General features: G+C 27.5%; 1 protein-coding gene across 21 annotated transcripts in view; it reads left to right on the plus strand.

Annotated features, from left to right (window-relative positions):
• Positions 1 to 12,852: 12,852 nt before the first annotated feature.
• Positions 12,853 to 27,743, plus strand: part of LOC147807034 (uncharacterized) — a 41,110-nt gene continuing 26,219 nt past the window's right edge. For 2 of the 21 annotated variants that reach the window (XM_087167712.1, XM_087167717.1), the window contains exons 1-13: positions 12,853 to 13,011; positions 14,084 to 14,110; positions 16,015 to 16,053; positions 18,785 to 18,946; positions 20,130 to 20,189; positions 21,446 to 21,505; positions 21,861 to 21,920; positions 22,289 to 22,348; positions 22,705 to 22,764; positions 23,116 to 23,175; positions 25,539 to 25,598; positions 26,808 to 26,837; positions 27,627 to 27,656. In XM_087167712.1, the coding sequence (XP_087023838.1) occupies positions 12,966 to 13,011; positions 14,084 to 14,110; positions 16,015 to 16,053; positions 18,785 to 18,946; positions 20,130 to 20,189; positions 21,446 to 21,505; positions 21,861 to 21,920; positions 22,289 to 22,348; positions 22,705 to 22,764; positions 23,116 to 23,175; positions 25,539 to 25,598; positions 26,808 to 26,837; positions 27,627 to 27,656 (754 nt within the window). In that variant the 5' untranslated portion in view covers positions 12,853 to 12,965. The remainder of the gene's footprint in view (positions 13,012 to 14,083; positions 14,111 to 16,014; positions 16,054 to 18,784; positions 18,947 to 20,129; positions 20,190 to 21,445; positions 21,506 to 21,860; positions 21,921 to 22,288; positions 22,349 to 22,704; positions 22,765 to 23,115; positions 23,176 to 25,538; positions 25,599 to 26,807; positions 26,838 to 27,626; positions 27,657 to 27,743) is intronic. The other 19 variants (XM_087167718.1, XM_087167714.1, XM_087167715.1 and 16 more) reach the window with 19 other exon arrangements.

A 27,743-nucleotide genomic window follows, 5' to 3' on the forward strand; every position in this document is an offset into this window, starting at 1 on the left:
TTTTCAGTACTTAAATATTTATTATTCGCTGCGTCAGATATACTCCATGATCAACATGTTCATGATTACATATGCATTTTACGTACCAAATTTGTATTCAGAGTTATCTCAAAACCACTTGTTTATTTTGTTCTTAGTTATGTATTTAAAACATGTTTCGATAAATTTAAATAATTTAAAATCAAACATAATTGAAATTTTAAAAAGAAATTAATTGTAATCTGAAAAGCAAATTTAATGGAGAAATAGCACCGGTTCATTTTGGATAATCGTAAAAAAATGCTATTCTATTATTTACGGTAATGATGGTGGATTAAATTCGGTAATAGGTACTAATTAAAATAAAATAATAAGTTATGTACTACAAGAAAAATTAATGGAGAAATGATACTAGTTTGTTAAGAAAAAGCGCAAAAAAATCCCTTTTCCAATATTGGTAATAGGTTTTACTAATATTAAGGCAAGAGGTTCAGTTATAATATTAATTATGAGAATGCAGTTTTTTACGACCCTTCGAAAGGTATCAGCACCAAATACGATAGCTTGAAGATTTTGATACATGGGTTGGCCTGAAGCACAAATGAATCGTGTCAAATGATAATGAATGCAATTTATCTTTATTTGATGAAGTAAACTACGGAAAACGTTTATTGCCCAATCTATTATCGTAAAACTACTGGGAATTGCAAAAATAATTATAATTAAAAAAATTATTTTAACTTTATAAATTATGTTGCTATAAGTTTCTCAGTTTCGCATATGACTTCGTAGTTTTTTTCAATACTGATTAAACTATTATTTACTTTTCCTTAAATCCTTGAGGGGAGGGTAATTAAGATAATAAACTAAATAATTATTAAATAAATAATTACTAAATATGTAATTATTAAATATATATTATAATATTATGTAGGAGTATATTCAGTATGTTAATCTTAGTATGCTGATCTTAATTACTTATATTTCCTTATTTTATATAATCATTTTATGAGATGACGTATGTTAATTTATTTTAATAACCACCGTTGAACATCAGGCCCAATTTTAGGTTTATGATTACTAATGCTCAACTCCGTAGCCGTGAAATTGTGAAAAAAATCCAGAAGACAATAGTACTCCAGTTTCGAGCATTGTCAGAAATTTGCCATCGTCATTTTGGTGGAACTAACTCGCATGTGAGAGGAAAACCACAAAAACTTTCCACGGTTTGCCTGACGGCGAAAAGCCCACGATTGGGCTACCACTGATGATATTTTACATCTGCGGTGTCGTCGGTGCTAGTCTGGTGCAGAATTCGTATTGACCTGCCATCGCTGGGATTCGAACCTGGTAATCTCATTGGAAGGCGAATGCTCTATCCCCTTAGCCTTTACAGCTCGAAATCAAATATATCGTGACTCAATAGCCTTGAGTTTACCATTGACAAAGGCTCTTTCAGCACGTTTAATTTTAACTTTTTTGTTACATTTCATGAAACTTTAGATTGCCTCGCTTGATATTTTTATTACAAGACCAATAGTCAATAATTCTCTAACTAAAATTCAAACTTATTTTTTTTATTCCTTCTCTACTTGTGCAGTTTATACACAGCTCCGTAATTTCAAGTTTCTAAATCCCATAATGTTCACGCAGCAATTCAAAATGCAACATAAATAAATAAATCTAACTATCTATCTATACGTATAATAAAAGAAAGGCCGACCGGTCTGTGTAGGGGGTAAGGAACTGTCCTTGCACCAGAAAGGTCCTGGGTTCGAATCCCGGCAAGACATGAATGTTTCTCTCTCTCTGTGTGTGTTCTAAGTCTTTTCTCCTTGGTGTGTGAATGTGACCCGCCCTATAAACTGGTTGCGGTTGTGTGAATGGCGTGGCAGAAGTCGAATTCCTGGCCATAGATGGCGCCACTGAAAAACAGTAACAATCGCACCCCACTGCCTAAACAGGCATACGACAAAAAAAATAATAAAAAATAAAGAATTTGTGTGTATGCGTACGTGTCTATATACTGGATTGCGGGTAAACGGTAGACTCTAAGAATACGAAATTCAACATAAAGCTGAAAGAGTACTATTGCAAGCATTTCACGAAGCCCGACTTTCGATTTTTAATTTGAAGACACTTAAAAAACGGAAATTTTCTCATTGGATTAGCGAAAGCCATTGTTTCAAAATTAGTCATAGACGATTCAGTTTGGACAAATATTTTAAAGATAACACCAGTTGTGTTTGTTAGCTTATAGGTCTAATCAAAAAAGTTACTTATTGCACGTTCTGCAATACTTTATTATTCGTTATGCCAGGTTATCTGAAAGATCAACGGGATCATACTAGCATAAGCAGACTACGCACCTCATTAATATTTTTACGGTTATCAAAAAACACGAGCTTATTTCGTTTATTATTATTGACGCCAATGATAATTAATATTGGTAACAGTTGCAATTTATAAGTATAAAATTAGCCATGTACTGAAAAGGAAAACTATTCTAAAAATGATACTATTTCGTTTAAGAAAGCATCAAAAATTGGTAAGCTAATATTGATGTCAATGATGTTCAATTATTTTTGGTATTAGGTACAAAAAAAAGAAACAAAATAAAAAATAAGCTATGTGCTAAAAAGCTAATCCATGACGAAAATGTATTTATTCGTTACGGGATACCGTAAAAAGTCACCATAATATTATTGGCACCAATTCCGTGCATTTGTATAATTGATTTCTTACTGCCCCTCGAAGATATAAATACAGGCGAAAATAGTTTGACTTATTTAAATTTTTAATATCACGAGTTGCCTTTCAAAACAGCATTATGCCAGAGTGCAGTTAGCCTTTATTTTGCAAAAAATTTGTTTTAATTAATCTAATAACGTAAATACATCGAGATGGTAGATACGAGATATGAAAAACAAAAACAAATCGCCCTTTTGCTGTTGATTCGTCTGGAAAAGCTGCTACATTTGAGTCTGGTCAAACTAGAAATATTCATATGCAATATTTGAGTTCTGGCAGGGCAAACTTTCTGCAACGGTGTGGTGTCGTAATCTCATTGTAAGGGATGAGTGCACAATGTCTCACAAAGCAACATTTAAAGCTTTGAATACCACCCTGAAGGACCTGAGACAAAATAACTGCATTATGGGATAAGTCATTCTACTTTTAGCCGGTGGTTTTCCTCAGACGCTACCAGTTATTCCACGTAGAACTAGAGTAGATGAAGTAAACTAGTCTTTTAAATCATCCTACATGCGGAATTCCATACAGAAACTACAGCTGAAAACAAACATGCTTTCACACTTGACGGATGATTCTTCTTCAAAATTAATTGCCGAAAATTTACTTAAATTAGGAAGTGGATCGCATGCTAGGAAAACTTTTGAGGGCTCTGTATCCATGGAATGAATCGGAAAATCAATCACTCTGTCTGAATACCTTATGAACGCTGTGTTTCCAATTTTACAAAAAAATCTTTGTATCCACTGATGGCTTTGTGAAAGAGCCATACGTGCTTCGAAAATTGAAACCGTTAATCATATAAATAATAAACTCTTAGCTCAATCACCTGGAAAAACTCACAAGTCCATTGATGCAATGCGTGACACAATTGACTCAGTACATTACCCAACTGAAATTTTAAACTCCTTGAAGCTTCATGTCATACATTTGAAAGTTGGTGCTTCCATTATACTCATCAGAAATCTCGATCCTCCTACTCTATGCAATGACACAATATTAAGTATCTAGACCCTAAAATGAATGTGATGGAAGTTAATATTATTACAGAGCAGGCTACTGGCAAAGATGTACTCATTCCAAGAATTCCAATAATGCCTTCTGACGCATCTTTCCAATTTAAACGACTACAGTCTCCGACCCGATTAAGCTTTAACATAAGCATCAACAAAGCTCAAGGACAATCATTTAAAATTGTCGGACTTGATCTTCCAAACCCCTGTTTCACTCATGCGCAACTTAACGTAGGTTGTTCTAGAGTTGGTTCGTCTGAAAATCTTTTTATTTATGCAGTGAATGGAGAAACTCAGAATATAGTATATCCCGTGGTTCTTTAACAACAACTCTAGGGATTTAATTAATAAGAATATTAGCGACATAAAGCATCATACATATCTATGGAAGAACTACAATGAAATGTTCTACCTCATTTCACACTGATTTTTTGCGACTCATTATCGCTTACGTAAGATGCCCTGTAAATGCGAGAAAGACCACACTTGCAATATCTCGGGTTACAAAGCCCACCCATATCGAAAAATACCTCACAGACCATCAGCTCATTTTGTGCCCAAGTATTCTTCTTTCCTCTCTGCTCACCAGCTGTCGACGAGCATTTAAAAAAAAAACTTCCTGGGGAATTGTACGAAAAATTAAAAAATTCATTCAAATAATGAGTATACTAATCCAAGTGAATGCCCCCTCAAGTGTTTAATAAGTGATAACCTAGTTAGAATTCTTGCAAATGTTAGAAAGACCACTTTTGCAATATCTCTTTTTGTGAGACTCACCGCAGTTGAGAAATAACTTACAGGCGATGAAGCTCCTCAGGTTCTCTTCATCCTTCTCTGCACGCCACCTTTTTTTAATTATAAAATGTTGACAATCATTTTAAATTAAAACCTTTTGGAACTGAAAAAGAATGAAGAAATCCATTCTCATCCTGAGAATGCTCATCCAAGTAAATATCCCCTACTCTGCCTAAAGCATACACATCACTTCTAATTCTGACTCTAAATACTCCGATAAATGACTTTTTTTGCATTTTCTCACGCCCAGCCTTCTCAACATCGCCTTATTGCTTTTGATATTTTCAATGATCAATAAATTAGTTTGTAGCCCTGCAAATGCTGGAAGGAGCACTCTTGCAATATCTCTGTTTGTGAGACCCACTGCAGTAGAAAAAAATAACTTACAGACGATGAAGCTCCTCAATTACTCTTCATAATTGAAAAATGAAATTTTCTCTTTGACTTGGTGGAATCCAGTGCTTGAAAATAAACTATGGACGATTCAATTTTACTATCCGATACTATCCGAAACCTTCTCATTTGATTCTGAAATTTTCATAGCCATGGCTAAATTTGTTTTTCAACAAATGAAGTCATCCCAACCCTTCTGCAATTTTCAGCAAGAAAAGTAAAAAACATATTTTTAATAACATAAAAGTTGAAAGACTGAATAAAAGTAGCATTTTACTTGCAGTCATTTTAATGGCTAATAGCTCTTCTAGGTGCTTAAAAAATTTCATTTTTTATCCTTAGGTAATTATGACTCATTATTAAATATTATTACATATAAGGTAATTTTTAGGAAAAGTACATAAACTTTATCTTTAAAAATATAAAGTGAACATAAAAGAAAACAGTTTACGAAAGTCAAAAATCAATTTTTTAAAATCATATACAGTATCGAAAATAATGGATAACGCAATAATATAATACAATAATATAATATATTAAAATATAATATAATAATATTATTTAAAATAGTTATTTTCTATACAATATACAAAATTAGATATATTAAATGACTATGTTACCTTTTTTTACACATGGAATGATTACTTTTGGAACTCTCTTATTATATAATTGATTCTGAAATTTTCATAGGTATGGCTAAATTTGTTTTTCAGCAAATGAAATCATCCCAACCTTTCTGCAGTTTTCAGCAAGAAAATTAAAACACTTTTTTTAAGACATAAAAGTTGAAAGACTGACGAAAAGTAGCATTGTACTTGCAGTCATTTTGATTGCTAATAGCTCTTCTAGGTGCTTAAAAAGTTCCCTTTTTTATCCTCAGGTTATTACGACTCATTATTTAATATTAATACATATCAGGTACTTTTTAGGGGAAGTACATTAATTTTATCCTTAAAAATATAAAGTGAACATAAAAGAAAACAATTTAAGAAAGTCAAAAATAGAATTTTAAAAATCATATACAGTATCGAAAATAATGAATAACGTAATAATATAATAATATAATAATATAATATATTATAATATAATATATTATAATATAATAATATAATGTAATTATATAATATATTATAATATAATAATATAATGTAATTATATAATATATTATAATATAATAATATAATATAATATAATATAATATAATAATATAATATATTATAATATAATAATATTATTTAATGTAGTTATATTCTATACAATATACAAAATTAGATAGATTAAATGTCTACGTTTCCTTTTTTTTTTACACATGGAATGATTACATTTGGAAACTCTCTTATTATATAAAATGTATATGTTAATAAAACTCATAAAAATAGGTTATTTGTTTAGTTTCTTTAAAATTCCGGCATTTTTCAAACGTGCTTAAAAATTAAATGTAACAAATAAGTATGGTTTAAGGTTAATTTGATCACACATTTAACCCGGATTCAAAACTTTATAATTTTTAAAAGTCAACTATAATTTATGTTAAGTAGTACCTTCCGCTTGAAAATAAAATTGTATTTTATGTTATTCGCGTGTTAATTTTTATGAAGTTAATAATTATAAAGAACGATCATGAAGTCGGCAAAATATTATAAAATATCAAACGTTGGTTTCCTTTACAATGCATTTATCTATTCTCCTTAAAAATTAAAGTTTTCTAAACTATTAAGTTTAAAAAATAACAGCTTATTTTAAGACTTTCTTGTTGCCTATATATTGGCATGAACAGTTAAGTAAAAAATTTTTGTCTGATTTTCTCTAATTTTATTTCGACTTTTCTTTCCAGCATGCAAAATTGAATGTTGTAAGAACAATCAAAACAACTTGAATAGTCTGCAATAATCTTCTCCTTTCGACTTTCATTCTGACTCATTACATAATTATGTAATAAATATCTTTATATACTTTAATAAAACAACTTTAAGTGTAGAGGTTGATTGCAATTACAGATTTTAGTACCGCACAAAAATATAAAATATTTTTTTTCACAGGTGTTTTATACAATATACATGATTACGTTTAGAAGTGAATCTTTCTAAACGTAATTATTTAATCGACTATGATTTCGAAATTTGAAGTGGGCATTTAGAAATTTATATTTCTAAATTTGTCAGTTACACTACTTTATTTATTGCAAAAAGCACTTAATGTTATTTGTAAAATATTTAGTAAAAATTATTATATTCATATTATTTAAGATATTTTGAATTGTGTTTCGAATTTTTACTGATAAAATCAATTTTGTTAAACTCAACAATCGTATGATAGATACACGATTTGAAGATCGAGTTGATAAGACTGTGTGGAAGTCAGGGAACTGGCATGGCATCAGGAAGGTTCTGGGTTCGAATCCCAAGCGAAGAAAGGATGTTGTTTCATTCTCTGTACTATCTGTCCTTACTGTGGGAGTAACGTTGGTCCACCTAATATGGTGGCCTGAAAGAGTGGTCAGCAAATCTACCCTGTAAATGCCTGAATTGACGAAATGTTAACAAAGGTGGACCATGTGAATAATTAAAAAAAATTAGAATATTTAAAGGAAATTCCTACTTGAAAGCTTAATGAATTATCATTGGATTATTGTGTAAACATAATGCTGTAAGTACAGTGATAAAAAAGAATAGTCGAAACTATTAGAATATGGTAAAATTTGCCGTGTTTGATCGGTTAATTTTGACCATTGTTAATTAACCATATTTTAACCATTTGAACGGTTAATTTTACTTTTCAGTTTGCTATTTATTACTTAATATGTGCTAAAGAGAACTGTAATTTTGAAAGTCAGAATTTCTGGTAAACCGTCACCATATGAACGAAAACATTACCCAATGAACGGTTTAAATACCATATATTTTGGTTCCATTAGCAAGAATTATGTTGTTGCTTTTTTTTTAAACAAGAAATGCCATTGCCATTCAGTACGGTAATGTTACAAGACTTTCTTCACCGTGCAGACTTAAAGAGAAAATATTATTATTATTTCTTTGCTGTCTCCGGTCCCCGTATTAGTCACTATGAATTAAATGAAGTTCATAATCCCATAAAACTCAGAAAAGTTAAATCATAACCAAGCTTAAAATAAGTCATTTTAAAAAAGAGGTGCCCTACACTTACTGTAAGTCTCTTAAACCTACTTTATATGAGAGAAATACCTTGAGTGCCATTTGAATAAAAAAAAGTAAATTCAATGCTGAAAGAGACAGTAATTTGAATAATAATATTTTGTACGTTTTCCACTTAATCAAGAAATATTTCTAATAATCCACAGTATCATGTCATCAAGTTTAAGAATGGTTAAATTTATTGAAAATGATACAATTTAACAGCCATTCCCCCCTTTTCCCTTTTAAATAAAATCACTTTCTTTCCTTTGTAACAACTCGTTTGTACTTTTTTCGATATATCTTAATGGTTTTTTCCTTTCATTCTATGTTTTGATTCAGAGGAAGGTTCATGCTTATTTAATATAAAATATAGCATGTTTATTTTTGTGGTAATGTTTGCAATTCAATACCGTACTTAATCTTCATACAAAAAGTATTTATATACTGACATTAAAAGGATTATCTAATTGGGGAAATTATTTATTTATACTTTAGTTATTGAAGTAATAATTACTCATTGTATCTCTTATGAATATCTTAATTTATTTTTAAATAAATTATATAGTTGCCTTATTTATAAGTGAAATGATTCTTTTCTTTAGCTGCTGTAGCAGCATGAAAAAATAAATTAAGAAAACATAATAAAAATATTCTCGGATGGGAAAAAAATACCAACGATCAGAACACGTATTTAAAGCAACCCTGATTTTCATGTTCACAGAGGTGCTATAAGCGCCAAACTTAAATTCCACGCCTGTTATGTTGTAAAACTTGGAGTTTTAAATGGTGAAAGGTTTAGAGAAGATAGTTAAATTTTGCATAAAACTTTCGAACATTTATCTTAAATCCATACCGTTAAAAAAAATTAGTTGGGAAATACCGCTTTGGGGGATAAAACCGAAAACCAGAATAATTCATTTGACTACTATTGCCATTTATTAGAAACATAAATTTAGTTACAGACAGTCGTCATATTATTTAAATATGAATGAATGAGAGTCTAGGCTATTTACCATTATTGTAGGCTATTTTGAAAAATTCAATAAGAAAAGTTGTAATTTTGACACCACCAAATTATCTTTAGTTTCAATCGGTATTAAGATTTATTTCAGGTAAGTTCAGCATCTTTTCTTAACATCTCTTTTAACTACTATTCTAAACTTATTGAAGCAGGTTATGAATCACCTATAAATTATGCTGAATCTTTTTTCCAGTTAAATTGTGTTGTCGGTAAAAACCGGGAACCTTATTCGACATAACTGGTAGTGCAAAAGATTGAGTTACAGGTCAAAAAACTTGTATATGGTGTCAGGTAATTTTAGTATCTCTTCTGTAAGAGATATGCGTCTGTATCAATGAAGATAAGTATAAGTTACTTCAGATTTTCGTACTTACATCTGAAGAATCAAATTAATTTGCAAAAAGTTCTAAAGATATTTAAATTTAAAATTGGCTATGTTCTTTATATTTTTAAACTCCGGAAAGAAAGTTCACTGTACTAATTTAATGTTAAAACTAAATACTTCAGACAAATGTTCAATGTTTTGTTTTTTTTAATTATTTCTATATATATACCCAATTTTGTTCTAGGAAGGTGCTGAGTGTTGATTTATTTCTGAAAAGTAATTCATTCGCCTTCCAAAATACAGTTTTTCAAGGCAAATATTATTTACTTTTGAAGCAAAAGGGCTAATTTTTAAATCAAATAAAAATCTTAGCAATTTTATTAACGAAGCTAAGTAGAAAAAAAGCTCAAGGTTACCCAATTTTAACTCAATTTTCTCTGCTAATACAAATAAAAAAGTATTTGAGACGAAGAATTCTCCTTAAAAGTATTTATTCTATTTATTATTTAATGTAAACAAGTTATTATGCTATTAATATCAAATACAGAGTGCTTATATTTTAGTAACGGTGCTCTGACGTCATTTAAATAGTTTATAATACTCATATAATATTAGTAAAATTTTATTCGAAACCTCGTGTAAATAATTTTTTAATGCACATTCTCTCTCTCTCTCTCTCTCTCTCTGTATATATATATATATATATATATATATATATATATATATATATATATATATATATATATATATATATATATATATATATATATTATACTGATCTGATTGATTTCTGATAAAAAAGCAATAGCTATCCAACAGCGATTACTATTCCTCCTTTGAGTTTTATTTAACCATCTATATTGATACAGATATTTTCCTCAAAAGTAAATAAGGCATTAACATGGCACGCGTCATCTATAATTTTTTATTAATTTATCGAAAACATGTTTTCTGGTTTTTCGAATTTAAAGTGAATGCTAATTTTATTAAGAATACTTAGTGTAGTTTTGATTCTCTCAGTGATCAAGATTCTTAGTTAAAATTTTTAAAGAAAGTCAATCATTAGACCAAAAATTAGTCTTTTTATTCTTTTGTTTCCTTTTTTGTTCATAACGTTCATAACATAAGTTTCATTGCTTATTTGATAAATAGTTTCATTTGCTTGCTACGATGTATTATCGCGACAGAGACTACTGAACATTGGTGTAAACATTTAGTTTCCAATATGAAAATATCTAAGCTGTATTGGGTACTTTAATTGATGTGCACTGGATAAAGTTGACTGAATATCTATTAAGATATTGATACGAGGAATTTATCGCTTAATAAAAAATAAAATAAATTAAATATATCTTTTAGAGCTAAGCTTTTCTTATAAACGAAGTGAAAATTAGGAAATAATATATATATATATATATATATATATATATATATATATATATATATATATATATATATATATATATATATATATATATATATATATATAATCGTAATCGTCTTTGTTTACTAAGTTATTTGCTTATATATTTAAAAATAGTTTATAAAATTCATTTTACTCATTCAATTTCTCATTCAATTTCTTAAAGAAGGAATTCTTGATACATTCCCTACATCCGTAGATAGAATTTTTATTAAATATCAGATTATAAAGTCATACATCGTCGATAGAAAAATGAAGCACTTGCTACGTTTTCATTTAAAGATTGATACTGGCGTTTTAATCTTTGAATGTTCTTGATTTTACCACAAGATTTCATAGATTAATAAATATTTCCTAAATTTTGAATTCATATCATAAAATGTTTTATTTTAAAAATTATGAAGTAATTTTGTTAAATGCTTATATTTTAAAATTTACATGAACTTATGCACAATATGTTAATTAATGAAATGTTTAAAAATTAGCGTGCTATATATTCTTTTTCCGTAATTTCTAGTCCTATATATATACACAGTGATGAGTAAAGTTTCCTAGCAGTATATTTTCATAACTGTTTTCAACTTTTGGCTACTTAAATGAGTTAAAATAATTTTCCTTTCTTTAATATTCAAATCGTAGCTAAATAATTTTACTTTATTTATGTTATAATATGCATACATAATTTTTTAAACATGAAAATTAAAGCAAACTATAATATTTTTGAGTTCAAAATTATCCAATCTACTTTGTCTTTTATGTTTGACTTCAAACAAAATTCTTCACTCTGCCACCATGTACGTATGATCCCAAAATAATTCTGTCATAAATATTCAGATAGCATTAAATAAACCATCATTAAAAGTAGGCACGTTTGTTTGGAGTAACGATAATTGGTTATAAAATTATCGAAAAAAAACCGGATCATCTAATGAAATTTCATCTTTATTTTCGTTTGCAGTGTAACTGTAAATGAACTGGTCACTAATATTTTAAGCAAATATAACTTAAAATAATAGACTAAAGGTGATTTACTATAAAAATAATCTAAAAAAGAACCGTGTAATGGAGGCAAGTTAATGTAATAGGAGATTAAGAAAACTGTAGCTCAAATTGCTCTGGAGTTACACAAAGAATGTGTTGTAAGGATTAGTCGCAGTAATGTAACAAGATGTATACATTATGTTTTATTAAATAGACAGATGTTTATAGAGTAGCCATTGATTAGCAAAAAATATCACTTGGCTAGATTATAGTATACCATGGACTATTTGAATTGAAATTTATTGACTTGTAAAAAAATTACATTCTCAGACCAATACAAATAATTTATTCGGGAGTAATAGAAAAAAATAGAGCCCATTTGGCACAAGAAAAATGTTAAATGTCAAATTTCTACGGATGGTGAAGGAAAAGTTACGAAAAGGGGAGTTTCTTGGATCTCGAACACGGACTGTTAATGTTAAGGGTACTAATGGTCTGAAAATCACTTAATATATATCTATCTCTCTCTCTCCCTCTCTCTCTCTCTCTCTCTCTCTCTCTCTCTATATATATATATATATATATATATATATATATATATATATATATATATATATATATATATATATATATATATATATATATATATATATATATAATAAAACTTAATGTTTGCTGATAAGAAATTGTTTGATTATTTCACGAATAATATGCTTTTTCGCATTGCATCAGGTAATATTTTAAAGCTTTTTGAATAAAATGAATGATAACTTCAAACACCTTTACATCTCATTTTCTTACTGAAGAATTTCATTTCCTGTAAAAACGATTTCAAGGATTTCGCTAAATATTTTTCTATGTTAAGTTGAACTTACTTGGGCATTTTATGAACTGAATTTTATGGGAAATTAAAAAGATAATTATTTGCTTTTCTGATGCAGTCCTATAAGATAAGATTAAATTTTGGTAATAAAAGTTAAATAAGTCTTTAATACGCTCAATAAAAACATTTAACAGGCACAGCTGTGCTACTTCATTCAATCACTGTACAGGAAATGTATTTAAGTTACTCTCTTTCCATACATTTCACAGTACGATTCTCAGATTGAAGCTTGAGGCTTCAACATCCAAGATGTGGTTACTATTTATATTGGGATTTGCTGTTCTTACGGATACAGGTAAGAAAGGACTTTAAAAATAAACTCCTACATAAAGAATTTAAACTTGCAATGTTAATTTTTGTTCTTTTTTTCATTTCATAATTTATTATAAGATGTTTTTGATAACAAAATTTATATAAATTTAGGATTTCTTAAAGCGCAATTATAAAATTTAAGTAACTGACTATTTATATAATGTTTTTTTTTATCACGATCCTTTAGAAAAAACGAATTATGTTTAAAAACAAAATCAATTTATAATTTAAAAAATTATAAGGCGTATCTCAGAAAGCAAAATTCAGAGTTCTTATATTTAACATAAGTCCTTTTCTTAAAAAGAAAAACAGGAACGAAAAGTAATTAAAATGATCTTGCGCTATGATAGAATGCGTTAGGTGAGATTTTGTTCATAATAAGAAAGGCAAATGTTGGGTTAAACATAGTAAGACTCTTTTCAATAGAGAAAATAAGACAACCAGATTTGCGCCCTTATGTAATTTTAACCGTTCTTGGTATATTAATATGCTAGATGCATAAATAAACATAATTTTTTTCTTAAAATAAAAAAATAAGGAAATTTATAAAACTTTCTTACCACAAAAGTTTTTAACCTGTTCTTAATTGCAAAAATTTTAGAAAAAAAGTTTGAATATTATAAGACTTTTTTAATTTTTTGAAATTAATAATGATAATTACTTATAATTTCGTATATTTTAAAAATATAAAGTTGTCTTTTTATTTAAGATAAAACCAAAAAATAAGTAAAATGTGAATAAATTTTATTTTAGGTACATTATGTCCATACATTTTAACAGCGGTTAAAAGATGAAATTGCTTATCACTATATTTGTCAAACTATTCCTAAAATTCACTTAGTGATTTTTCTAGCAAATATTAATCAAATGACAAACAAAATCAATGATTTAGTGAACTTGTGATGAATTAGAAGGATCTATAATTCTTCAAATTTGACTGTTCATTTTCAAATGAAATATTTTTTTGTTTTCAACAAGTCATATTTTAAATTTAATGTTTGCTGTTACTATGTTATTCAAAATGCTTAATTCCTTTTCTTTTTTTTTACTTTAAGGCACCGGTACATTGTTTGGAGGAGGAAGTAAGTTTAATATTCAAAATACTCATTTTATTTTTATAGATAAATAATTATGAGTAAACTTGAGTGAGAAATAAAACAATAAAAAAATAATTTACAGTCATTTAAAGATATCACTATGTCAGATTCATATTTCAGATTTACTATTTTTTTTCATTTTAAATTGTTTTTTTTTTTAATTTCTCATTAAAAATTTAAAATGAAATAAATAATGCAGATAATAAATAATGTAAATAATTTCACAAAATACTTTATTTATCATAGAATTATTTTTCAACTAGTTTCCTTGAATGCATTTATTAAGTGCAAAAAAATCGGATATTTGGTGCACCTAATATATTAAATATTTTATGTTTCGAAGTAAATTACATTTATATGTTCATGCCTTTGACAATTAAGAAAAACGAGTGTGTTTTGTATGACATCAGATTAAGTTTCTTCAAAACTAAACATTTAATATAAAAAATGAATCAAAATCAAAAAAATAAATAAGAAAGCAAAGAAATATTGAAATGAAAAATAATTCGACAAGATTTAAGAAAATTCAATCTAAGTAGCAAAAGAAATTCAATCAAGTGACAATTTGATATTAATTCGATATTTCAAAAATGATAGCTATCTCTGAAATTCTACTGTTCCTGAGATGTAGGAAAATTTTTCGTCATTTTTTTTTTGTCTCATTTAAATCTTCTAATCTGGTATAATACTTTTATTGCACGTTTCTACGCTGAAATTCATTACTTTGCGGAATGGTGTTCTAGTTTTAAGGAGCCACATAATGTAAGTTTCGGATAGTGGCACCATCTGTTGGTGATTATTGTTACAGAATTCATTAATTCTGATTAAAAAATTTGTTGCTTTAGCAATAAAGATGTTGTTTATTTCATCTCTAAGTCATCTCTAATTTCAAGATTTTTAATTTCAAAATCAGGGTGTTCCCCTAGACATCTTACATAAGTTATCCTAAATAATTTCAGAATGTTAATGCAGATGAATAAGACCAGAACATTATGCGATATATATATATATATATATATATATATATATATATATATATATAAAGCAAAAGATAAAAATTACTTAAAACATTTTTTTAAAATAAAATTACTTATCAAAGTAATGAAAATTATTACGGTATTTTAGTTTATTGTATACGTATCTGCTGCTTGAAAATATAAAACTGCTTCCAATCATTTTATTTCTGTCTCAACTAATGTTCGTAAAAAAGAATAAAAATATTTTTATGACTTCATCAATAAATGAAAATCTAAGAGTAAAATTTTGATAACTGCATATTATTATGTAAAATACGCGGGCTGTAAAGTTGATTGAAACATGAATTCTATGAATAACACGAAAAAACTTAAAATTTTGACTTAATTGTTAACTTTAAAAAAACAATAATGAAATTTTAAATATTTTCTAGTTATCGTAAAGCCAAAGTTAGTATATAAAGATATTTCACCGACTCTAAATTCTTACCTCTTCCGCCACAAAGAAAATATTAAATATTTATTTCATGTATTGCGTATAAATCATAAAAAATTATGAAAGCTAATAAGAAAACTATCGACGCTTCGTATACCACCGAATTTCACTTGAAGTCTGTTTGGTTGACCATTTGGTTGGACTAGTTGATTTGGTTTGGTGAACTAGGATAGCTGGTTTCAGAATTTACATAAGAGGTCAGAGGCAAAACGCTGGACACAGTAGATGTAAGGAAAACATTCTCTTCCTTCTGTTCGATTTTAGACTGTTTTTAAACTAATTTTTTTGAAAAATTTCAATACGATAAATTCCACCGTTTTAAAGGAACTTAATTCCAGATTTTTTCATTGCTTATGGTATTTAATACGTTATCTTGGTGTTGTCTTATACAATATAATAAAGTTTTTAAATTTTTGTAGGTTGCAATGGAATTGTTGGCACTGTTTTCGGCTGTGGAGGTAAGATAAAAGTTCTTAAATTAGTCACGCTTACTTATATTTACAGCTCTTTTTATTATCATAAAAATTTACCACCAACATTTTTCAAAATTTTCAAATATAGTAATTAAATTAATATGCAATAATTAGTTACATGTTATTTAACAATTCCAATAATTTTCTTATTATTAAATATTAAAAAAAATGCATGACATATCATTACTTAATTTGCAAAATGATGGCAAATCGTGAGTAAAAAAGATTAAGTGAGAAAAGTGATGAATGTGTTAAAGAAACTATGATCATTGAAGATATTTTTTATGCCAACTAACATATCCAACATATCGGTAAAAAAAAAATTATGATCTCCTGTTTAGAGAAATGTTCATTTTCTCTGCACCTGCAAATATTTAGGTTACCCTCTAACACAAAAGAAGTTTGCGCCTTAAAGTTTCTTGCCCGACATGGACTCGTAATCCTACCTCCAAAACGATCTGTCAGAGAGTAAAAAGTCAAAAACACCATTCCTTGGTGATATGAGATACACAAATAGCTATCCTAAATATTATGCTATATAGCTATCCTAAATATAAATATAGCTATCCTAAATATATAGCTATATAGCTATCCTAAATATAAATCCTAAATAGCCACATAATCATTAGTTTTGCACAAAATACCGTCATTAGTCATTGCACAACGCAAAAAACTCTTTTGACCATGGTGTTTTATGGTTAATGCAGCAATTGTGGCTTATAATTTTAACATAAAAATCACACCAGATTGAATTTAGTGAAAACATTTTTTTGAAAAATACTCCTATGAGCTAAACTATTCGTTATTATTGTACAGCGCGCAAGAAAATAAACTGATCAACCTGAAGATCTTTTGATCTTATTATCGTATCTTAGCTCCTTAGATACAACCTTAGGGGTTCGATGCTGTGACCTCAAACGTGTTAATTAAATAGAGAAGACGATATTTTAAGTACCAAAATCAGACACGAAAACTGAATAAACATACCTTAATTTCTAAGGATTTGAATTTCTAACCCCCAAAATATAGGGGGTAGCCACGCTCTGGGAAATATGATCATAATAGTTTGGTTAGGAGAGCAGTCCAAAGTTTGGACCCCTTAATGTCAATTTTGCTCTTTTTGTATTTCGCCATATCTCTAGAATTTTTTAAGCAAACTGAAGAAATTTTGCAAACAGTTATAAAAATTGTTTTATCCTAAGATATTTCCCTGCAAAATGTAACTTTCAGTAAATATTTATTATTTTTTATTCTTGCATTATTTAATAATATTCAAAAAAATTTTGAGTTGCAAATTTTGAGTTATATGATTTTAAAGAATGTAATTTTAAATGGCAAAATACAAAATTTGTGAGAAATTGATTGAATAACTCATCAGAAATCCAATTTTAAAAATACGACTTTTAAAAATACTTTTTTCAAAATTTGATTTCTCCGATTTCGCTTAAAATTTGTCTTTTGCCATTCAACATTACATTCTTTGAAATCATGTACAAATTTTTATACCTTTCAATTCAAACTCGAATATATTGAATATAATTAATAACAGAAAAAAATAAATATTTATCAAAAGTTATATTTTACACGGAATTATCTTTAAATTAACGAGTTTTACAACTGTGTGCAAATTTTTTTGAATTTTCTTGTAAAGTTCTAGAGGTAAGGCAAAACGCGCAAAAAGTAAAATTAACATAAAGGCGTTCCAACTTTGGACCGCCGTCCTGACCAAACTATCGGATCTATATTTTCTAGATTGTGGCTACTCCTTATATTCTGGTTGTGAAAAATCGAAAAAGAAAATTTTTTTTCCAGAAAAAGTACGTTTTTGCCTCAGATTTCATAAATTAATATATCGTGTGCACTTATTAATTAGCATATTTAGGTCCACTCTCTCGAACTTTTAAGATTGAGTATAAAATGAGAAGATCCGATTATTGAATCAAAAATTATTCTGGGTAGTTCATTTTTTTTACTTTTCGCACTGTACACATAATAGAGCTGAAAACTTTTATTATGTAAACATATCATCATAAGGTGTTAATCTTTTGGGAACTTATTTAATTAACCTTTACATTATTATTCTTTACATTTATTTAACATTTAAAAATTAAATTACTTTCCTAGTTAATGTCTATCTTTGCTAAAATATTAAGATATATTTACTTCTCAAAATTGCTAGTGGCTGGGTGGCGCAGTTGGTTTGACGTCGGCCTTCTGAGACAAAGTCTGCGGGTTCGATCCCCGGCCCAGACACTGGATTCTCGGGATGCAAAAAATCCTCTGCGGAAATGTCGTATGATTATGCGGCATGTAAAAGATCCCTGTAGTGCCTTATTGGCTCTAGGCATTTCCGGCAAAATTATGTTCCTAGTGTACTTATGTTCCTAGTATACTTTTCAGTGCTGCCATCTAGTGCGGCAGAAACTAGACGTCCAAATTAACATGGCCAACGGTATCTCACTCATTGTGGTGGTCCTGAAAGAGTGGATACCACTTCTGGAGAACGCACTAAGTCTGCTCATGAGTGCGCACTTGTGCAGCTCATTGGAAATATAAAAAAAAACTTCTCAAAATTAATATTGTTCGGAAATAAAAGTTTGGTTCATTCCCGGTAAAAAATAAAAAGATTCACTTCTGTGCCAAATATATATTGTATAAAAATGATCGAATATTTTTCTTACATAGGAAGAATTAATTTTTTTCTCTCAATTTTTAGGAAAAGCTAGTGGGTCTGCAAGTGGAGAGTATACTACAGGCGAATACACCACAGGATCGTATATAACTGGATCGTATGTTACTGGTGAATATACGACTGGTGAATACACGACTGGAGAATATACAACTGGAGAATATGTTACAGGCGAGCAAACAAGTGGAGGTTGGTTTAACATATTTTAAACTACAATTTATCCCTAAATGAATCTAAAATATTTGAAAATGATGTTTCATCAGAATATGGATAAGTAGGAGTTCTTAAAGTTTCTTTTTTCTTTCACGAGAATCTTCAAGAAAAACATTTCAACATTTTTAATTGAATGATAAAATTGCCATTGAGGCAACAAAAATAAAAGCATTAATAATGAAATAAACTGGAAGATAAATTTATCAGATTTTTAAAGTATACCAAAACCTGGATATATAGAGAAATTATGAAAATATTTCTTTTCTGCTGGAATATTTATCTACATAAATTAATAATATGACACTAGTAAATTTTAAATTATACAAGCGCTTAAGACCAATCAATTTATCATAAATTTTGCTTACGTATCAGGTTTAAGAACAGAAATCACAAAACTCAAAAATAAAACTTGAATCATGCTACTCATAAATCATACTAAGCATTTCAGTTTCAGCTGTTTAGAAGCATTTTTAACTTAAGTTTACTTTAAGTACTTCTAAATGGAAAGAAATTTTTTGGTAAAAACTTTCGATTCAAGCTTACTTAGTTACCACCCTTATTCAACATTAAAATAATTCTTCAATTTATCAATGCGCAAAAAACTATAGAGAGTAGATATCTTAAAATCTTTTAATCTCTTCATCGTCTATTTTAATCGACATCGAGTGTTTACCTTTAAAATAGTTCATTAATGAATTTTTTTAGTAAGCTCGCTCATTAGATGAAAAAGTTTAAAAGGAGTTTCGCTTTTTTTCCAATTCTGCAGATTTAAGTTCTCAAAAATGTGACATTTTTATTTTTTCAAGCTTCTCCTTTTGCGTTAAAAAATCATTTTCATCATTTCATTTTTTATGGAAAGAGAGCCGATAATATACGTAATGATTATTCACTTGCAACTTATTTACTTAAAAATTTTGGTTGCGTACAAAATTTAGTCTTTATCTAGTACATAAATGAAAAAATATCACTGTGGGGGCAAGATAAAGTATTGCATATTATGCAACATAGATTGGTGTGGATAATGAGTACCGGTTATTTAAATGTTAAATAGTAAAAAATATTATATGTATAGCGATATATATATATATATATTTATAAGAGAAAATATTTAGAATATTATTACAAATCTTCAATTCTTCTTATTAATATTTCCTTTAAGAATATACCAGTCGTGAATATGTTACTGGCGAATATGTAACAGGAGAGCAAAAGAGTGGAGGTAAGTATTCATCGTAATATATATATATATATATATATATATATATATATATATATATATATATATATATATATATATATATATATATATATATATATATATATATATATATATATATATATATATATATATATATATATATATATATATATATATATATATACAAGATGAGAAGAAATAAAAGGGAATAAAATACATTTTTTTTAAGATTTACAAGTGAAGAAGAAAAAATTACAAGAATTAAAAAGATGAAAAAGTATTTTTTTTTTATTCAATTACACAAAAGTAGAAAATAAAACAGAGAAGGGTTACCTTGTCAATTATATCTTCAAAAGTAGAGCTTTCTAATATTGAAATATATAGTCACTGCAAAATGTATCAATACAATAGTGTGAAGACGACCAAAAAAAAAAGAAAGAAACTGATTTGAAAATAAAATATAATCAAGCAAAAATAATAAAAATTAGAAATTTTTTTTAAATAGAACACAAATAGGAATGCATCAAGCGAGAAGTGAGAACGTTCGTTTGCTACTTTGGAACAAATTTTAGGAACAATTTAAAAATATTTTCGTAGCTAAGTTGCCAGATTGGAAGATATGAAAATAAAGCATAAATAAAGGGTATTGGGATATATATTTTACCAGTGTTCGTATTGAAGCACAAGACTCCATTCCATTTGTCTGTTAATGTGATTAACAAATGAAATTACATTTTATTCGAAATCATTGAGTTAATTATGTGTCAAATATATATATTTACGTAAAAATATTCTTGTTATTTGAATTAATATTTTTAACGACTTCAAATCAAATTCGAGTAACTAACCAACACAATCCTGTTATTTTTACTTAATATTTTTCAATAAATGTTTGAAATAATTTCTTTAAAACTCATTGAATTAAAATGCCATTTTTTAAATTTGACCTTTTATTAATTATTATTCTTGAATTATCCGGAATTGTATGTTATTACACTACTTTCGTTTGATTCCCAAATTGAAAATCGTATTATGTTAACATTTTGAATACTTTTTTCTGTTCGTAAATGTTACAAGATATACATCGCAAAACATACAAAATTTTTTTAAAGGAAATTTAAAACACGTATGATTTAAATATTTTAAATTTCTTTAATAATAAATAAAAAAAAACATATTTCAGTATTTATAGTTGTTAAAATAAAAAAATTCTGAAGGTATCTTAGAATAGAAGTTATAAAATATATTAAATTTATGTTTCTATTTATTTTTTTCAGAATACACAACTGGAGAGTATACCACTGGTGAATATACTACAGGAGAAAGAGCTAGTGGAGGTATTGAAAAAAATTTTGCATAGTTAAAAATATAAACTAATGTGGCTTTTCGTTCTTTTTTATTAACTTAATATTACGAAACATTGAATTGGAATCCCTTATTTATCTTTTTTGCAATGTATTTTAGGTTATTTTTTAAAAAAATAAAAATTAAATATTAAGGGTAACAATAATAATTACAGTCTGGTGTGTTACAGTGATAGGCAATAAATATAGTAGAAAAATTTAAAGCAATATAATATGGACTAGCAACTAGAAAGTTTTTTTAACCTGTCAAAATGCCCCTTCATTTCTAACTAATTAATTTCTGTAATGCAGCTAGTTTAATTTTTCTTTTCTTTCTTTCGCTTTTTAGAATACACAACTGGAGAATATACCACTGGTGAATATACTACAGGCGAAAGAGCTAGTGGAGGTAAGAAAAAGATGAAATTTGCATATTTAAAGTAAAAGCAAATAGAATTTATGTATTTTTCTTTTTTATTGCATTAATTTAAATAAAAATTGCAAAATATTTAACTGGAATTCTTTATTTATCTTCATTGCAATGTATTGGACCCTATTTCTTTAAAAATATCAATTAAATATTAATAGTAACAATAATAATAACAATCAGGCAAGTGACAGTGATTGTGCAAAATGTTATTAAAAAGGTTTTTAAAATGCATTATGGACTAGCAGCTAGTAAGTTTTCTTAACCTGTCAAAATGTCCCTGCATTTCTAACTAAATAATTTCCGTATGCAACCTATTTCATTTTTCTTTTCTTCTTTTCATTTTGCAGAATACACAACTGGTGAATATACCACTGGTGAATATACTACAGGCGAAAGAGCTAGTGGAGGTATGAAAAAGATAAAAATTTGCATATTTGAAAATATAAACAGATGGAATTTATATAATCTTCTTTATTATTAAATTAATTTAAATAAAAAATTCAAACTATCTAATTGAAATTCTTTATTTATCTTCGTTGCGATATATTTTGGTTTACTTTTTAAAACAAAAATTAAATATTAATAGCTATAATAATAACAGTCTGGTGTGGTGATAGTGAAAAAATATTACAGCAAAGTTTTAAAAAATTTTATTATCGGCTGGCAGTTAGTAATTTTTCTTAGCTTGCCAAAATGCCCCTACATTTCTAACTAAATAATTTCCGTATGTAGCTAACTTAATTTTCTTTTCTTATTTTTTCAGAATACACAACTGGAGAATATACCACTGGTGAATATACTACAGGCGAACAAGCTAGTGGAGGTATGAAAACGATAAAATTTGCATATTTTAAAATATAAGCAAATGGAATTTATATAATCTTCTTTATTAAATTTATTTGAATGAAAATTGCAAACCATTTAATTAAAATTCTTTATTTATCTTCGTTGCAATATATTTTGGGTTATTTTTTAAAACAAGAATTAAATATTAATAGCTATAATAATAGCAGTCTGGTGTGGTGATAGTGAAAAAATATTATACCAAAGTTTTAAAAATTTTTATTATGGGCTAGCAGCTAGTAATTTTTCTTAGCTTGCCAAAATGCCCCTACATTTCTAACTAAATAATTTCCATATGCAGCTAACTTAATTTTTTTTCTTATTTTTTCAGAATACGCAACTGGAGAATATACCACTGGTGAATATACTACAGGCGAAAGAAAAAGTGGAGGTATGTCTAATGTACTTTTTGATAAAAATCGATAAATACACGAGGCTCTAAAATTTGATCTACAAATTCAGGGTATTGATTAAAAGCATCACGAAGCCAAAAACTTTTTAAATTTTATAGAGTCGAAAACTACGTTGAAAGGGTGAAAATTAATAAAAATCCATATTGACTTTCCCTCATGAATGAAAAATCCATGCCATGTAGATGTTTCCCAGGTGTCGACGACATGCTAGAAAATAAGGATACTACATTATATCTACTTGTTAGCGATAAAAAAAATGATATATTTGATTTATTATTACAAGAGTTGTTCAAAGGGGTATCCGCTGTCATCATTTCACAGCCAACAATAATGTAAAACTGATTTTCGGCTGTGCCCAAAGATGCTAGATGTGTTCTAGATGCATATATAAGTTTTTATGCACTTGCAGGCTGCGCCCCTTGCTCTTTGAGCTCACCAGCACTCGTAGTGGCCCCTTATTCATCCTTACTTTTTTCTTAAAATTATTTTGGCCATAACATATAATATTATTATATAATATAATATAATAATATTATAATAAAACTATTATGGAATATTATAAAATATATAAGCAAAGATTTTAAAGATAATCAACTGTACTTGACAAGAAAAACTCTTAAATTTACGAAAACTTAATGGGTTACACAATAAGTAATAAAAAATGAGAAGTAATTTTACTTGTTAGCAATCTATAACATTAATTTTATATTAAATAACTTTTAAACTAGCGAACGGTTTTTATCTCTGATGAGACAATGGTATCTTTAAAAAAATTGGATATAAATGTTATGATTTATATCTGGCAACATATGAAAGTTTTCTTCTTTTTTTTCTTTATTTTATTTATATATCCTTTATAAATTTTGAAATCAAGTCAATCGCGAGTTTGTCTTGACTTTTTTTTACCGCAGAGCCGATTGTATATTTTTTCCCAAAGATAATTCATTTTATCACGTAATAATCTTCGAAGTAATTATCGAATGTTATTTTTGCTTCATTCAATAGCACTTCGTGTACATTTTTATCTGTCCTTCGTGATTTTAAGCGTCTTCAAAATGTAATTTTAAGTTATATACTCATTACAGTGGTAGCAGCTTTTACGATTTTTTGATCTGAAGTGATATATAAGTAGTTGACCCCTGTATTACTAATAATATCTACGATGTAAATAATTCCGCATTAAATCATAGTAAAGTGTATCTGCATTTAGGGAGTCGGTACTATGGACCGGAATGTCTTATAAAAATATACTATTTTCGAGGGGAAACATTAGAACAATATGTTTAGCATTTTCCTGATACATAGTAGTTGTTTACGCTTAATTTTGCGGAATATTTTACTAAAAATATCTGCCGAGGCGACAACACTGATCACGATGTGATCCTCCAATATGTCCAAAAGCATAAACTACAGGTTTCAGTTGTTTCCCTATAAGAAAGTCAAAGGAATTGAAATTCTCAGAATGCGGGGGTAATGCAATGAGTTCTCCATCTTATATTCATATCCTTATCTTTGCTACCTCGAATGATTACGTACAGTACGTAGGAGCATTATACTCGCAAACCACTTGTGTCCCTTCACTGTGGTCGACACGCTTTTTCCGCAATTGAAGGAAGACTTGATACATAAATATAAGATACGTCTCTGTAGTTTCATCTCTTCTAGATGATGGCATTTTTCGTGGTTTCTCCCTCCTCTGAATGTGGTATCCATGTTCCATATAAATTTTTAATTAATTGATGCCTTTTATCACCATTCGGAATTAGACGATCTAATTCCGAAGATCTTTTTATTATCTTATTGAATTTAATGCAAAACATTAATTTATCCTTTTTGCTACGAATTTAATACGTTATTTTAGCTAAATATTTTTAATCGGTATTTTTAATAAACAGTTCAATAACTGATTTCAAACTTGTTCTTTAACGAAAGCTATGTAGGAAATATATTGACTGTTTTGTGAAGTTATGAGCATCATATATGCATATGTTTTGCATTACAGCAATATATAATAATATAATAGCATTTTTTTTTATTTACACGTAAGTAGTTGACACCTAAGATTCAATAACAAATAATAAATATCCAATAAAATACATTGTTTTCATAAAAGATTTATTATCATTTTTATTATAAAATGTTTATAATTATCGGAATAAAACCAAGTGGATGTATGGATAATACGAGTTGAGAAAAAATTGCTATAGATAATACAGTACAACGGGAACAAACAAGACCGATAAATTAAGCGAAATAAATGTTAATTATCTTCATTTTAACACTATATTTTCGTAAAATAATTATACAATTCCTTGTACACTAATTATGCTACTGTTTTTAGAATATACAACTGGAGAATATACAACTGGAGAATATGCTTCCGGAGAGTACCCAAGCGGACGTAGGTTTAATATCATTTGCTAATATTATTATTATTAGTATAATATTTGTTAATATAATATTTTTAATTTTAAGAGTTTCGAAATGGAAAACAGAAATAAGTAAAAGGAAAAATATCAATCAATATTTATATTAAGAATTTATTTTCCGACTGTATATATTACTAACCGGCAGAATCCTGCCAGGATCCAAAGTCTCAAAAGGAAAAGTATGAGACTTTGAGTGTTTTCCAATGAAATATTTATTGCTGAATCGAGTTGAAACATCATAAAATGTTATTATTTATTTATCATTTTAATATCAAATCTATAGTAACTTTTAAACTGCACATCCTAAGTGAGCGCTTACTTAAAAATTTCATTAAATTATTTATATAGTTCATTGGTGTCGCAACTTTTAAACAGTAAAAAAATAATAACATTTTATGATGTTTTGACACGATTTAGCAATAAATATTATGTGCTATTAAACTTAATAGTATATCCAAGATGGCGATAATTGTTTGTTTGCAAAGCAGACTGCATCAACACTTTAACAATTCGTAGTAAAACATTAAAGTGTAGTAACTATAGGGGTGATATCGCAATTTTTTTATGTTTCAAAGCATCTAAATGGATTCAATATCTTGTCTAAACAATTCTATTAAAGTTTTACGATCCAAATATATAGGTGCAGTATGCTTTATTGGTGCAATCAACGCACATCATTTCATTAACATTTTGTTTGATCATACTAAACTTTTTATTTTAAAATTATTTTTAAAAAAGGCTAAATTTAATTTTCTATAAAATACTTTTAATTAAAGTAATCTTTTTGAAAATTTTATTTTTATAGTGCAAAAGAAGCAGGAATGACGCACATTGAATTCTCTTTTATTTCTCTACTAACCTGATAATTAAGTGTTGTCCTCAGATAGCTCATTAAAATTCTAGAAAAAAAGTCTGGCAAATCCAAAGTGTAAGGAAATAAATTGTAGATATTCATTAGATATCCACAACTGAATATTTAGACTATACTTACATCGAAGAAAAAGAATAGAAAATAATGTATTTTTTTAATCGATTCAAAACAAAATGTAAACTATGTATTTATTTATATCTCTAATATAGTGAGTATTCCAGTCATTGAATGATTTATTTAATCAAAAGCAATATATTTAATATTTAATGACTCTTTAGATATAGCAATAAAATGTTCAAATTACTTTTAGAATACGCTTCTGGACAATATCAAACTGGCGGTGAGTAAATTTTAAGATATAAATCTTATTTATTTTCATAGTATATGATAAGACTAAAAAAATGATTGAGATATTGATATAAAACTATTCTATAAGCTTCTTTAATACCTAATAATTATGGTTATTTTGATTTTTAAACAAAACAATAAAAATTTATAAAATTCTACTTTAAATTATCAATTACTGTACCACTAATTATGTGTAGAATCTTCGGAATAGTTTTAATCGACAGTGTATGATATCTGGTAAACTATAAATAAGTTCTTGAAGCGTCTGAGTCTGTTGCTATGATCATAACTTATTAAATTGTGTTTTTCTCAGTTAGTTCGAGACTTTGAAAATTTTTCCAACAATCCTGAAGGGAACAATCCTCTTCGAAGAAGAAAAAATGCTAAAACGTTTTAATTATTTAATTAAAATGCTTTGTTGTATACAAATCACAGCCTATTCTTTTCATATATTCAAGTAAAAATATTGTTGTTATCTAGATTGATATTTTTAGCGTGTGCAAATTCTTGAAAAAATAATTCATAATTCCTGCTGCCAAATCATACTAAAAACATTTAATTTTGTCTCTGATGTAATGAAACTTCTTTCCGTGTAATATAAAGCTGAGAGTAAAATCATCGTAAAATCGTAATTAAAAATATAGTGCTATTGGATAGGAGAATCAATAATATAGTTTTGTGACTCAAATTTACGTATTCTAGTGTAAATTGACAAGAAGTATAAATTTGAATGATATTTTTTTTTAATTCACGGTTCAACATAGCTTGTATTTTATTACAGAATATGTTACTGGAGAATATCCAAGTGGTGGTAAGTATTTAGTTTGACAACTTATTCTTTATTTCCTTTTTAATTTGTGTATTAACTGAAGCAAATTATTTTAAAACAAATTTTAAA

The sequence above is a fragment of the Parasteatoda tepidariorum genome, chromosome 7 (assembly GCF_982258835.1).
Source record: "Parasteatoda tepidariorum strain Cologne lab strain chromosome 7, Ptep-v5.0, whole genome shotgun sequence".
Lineage (NCBI taxonomy): Eukaryota > Metazoa > Arthropoda > Arachnida > Araneae > Theridiidae > Parasteatoda > Parasteatoda tepidariorum.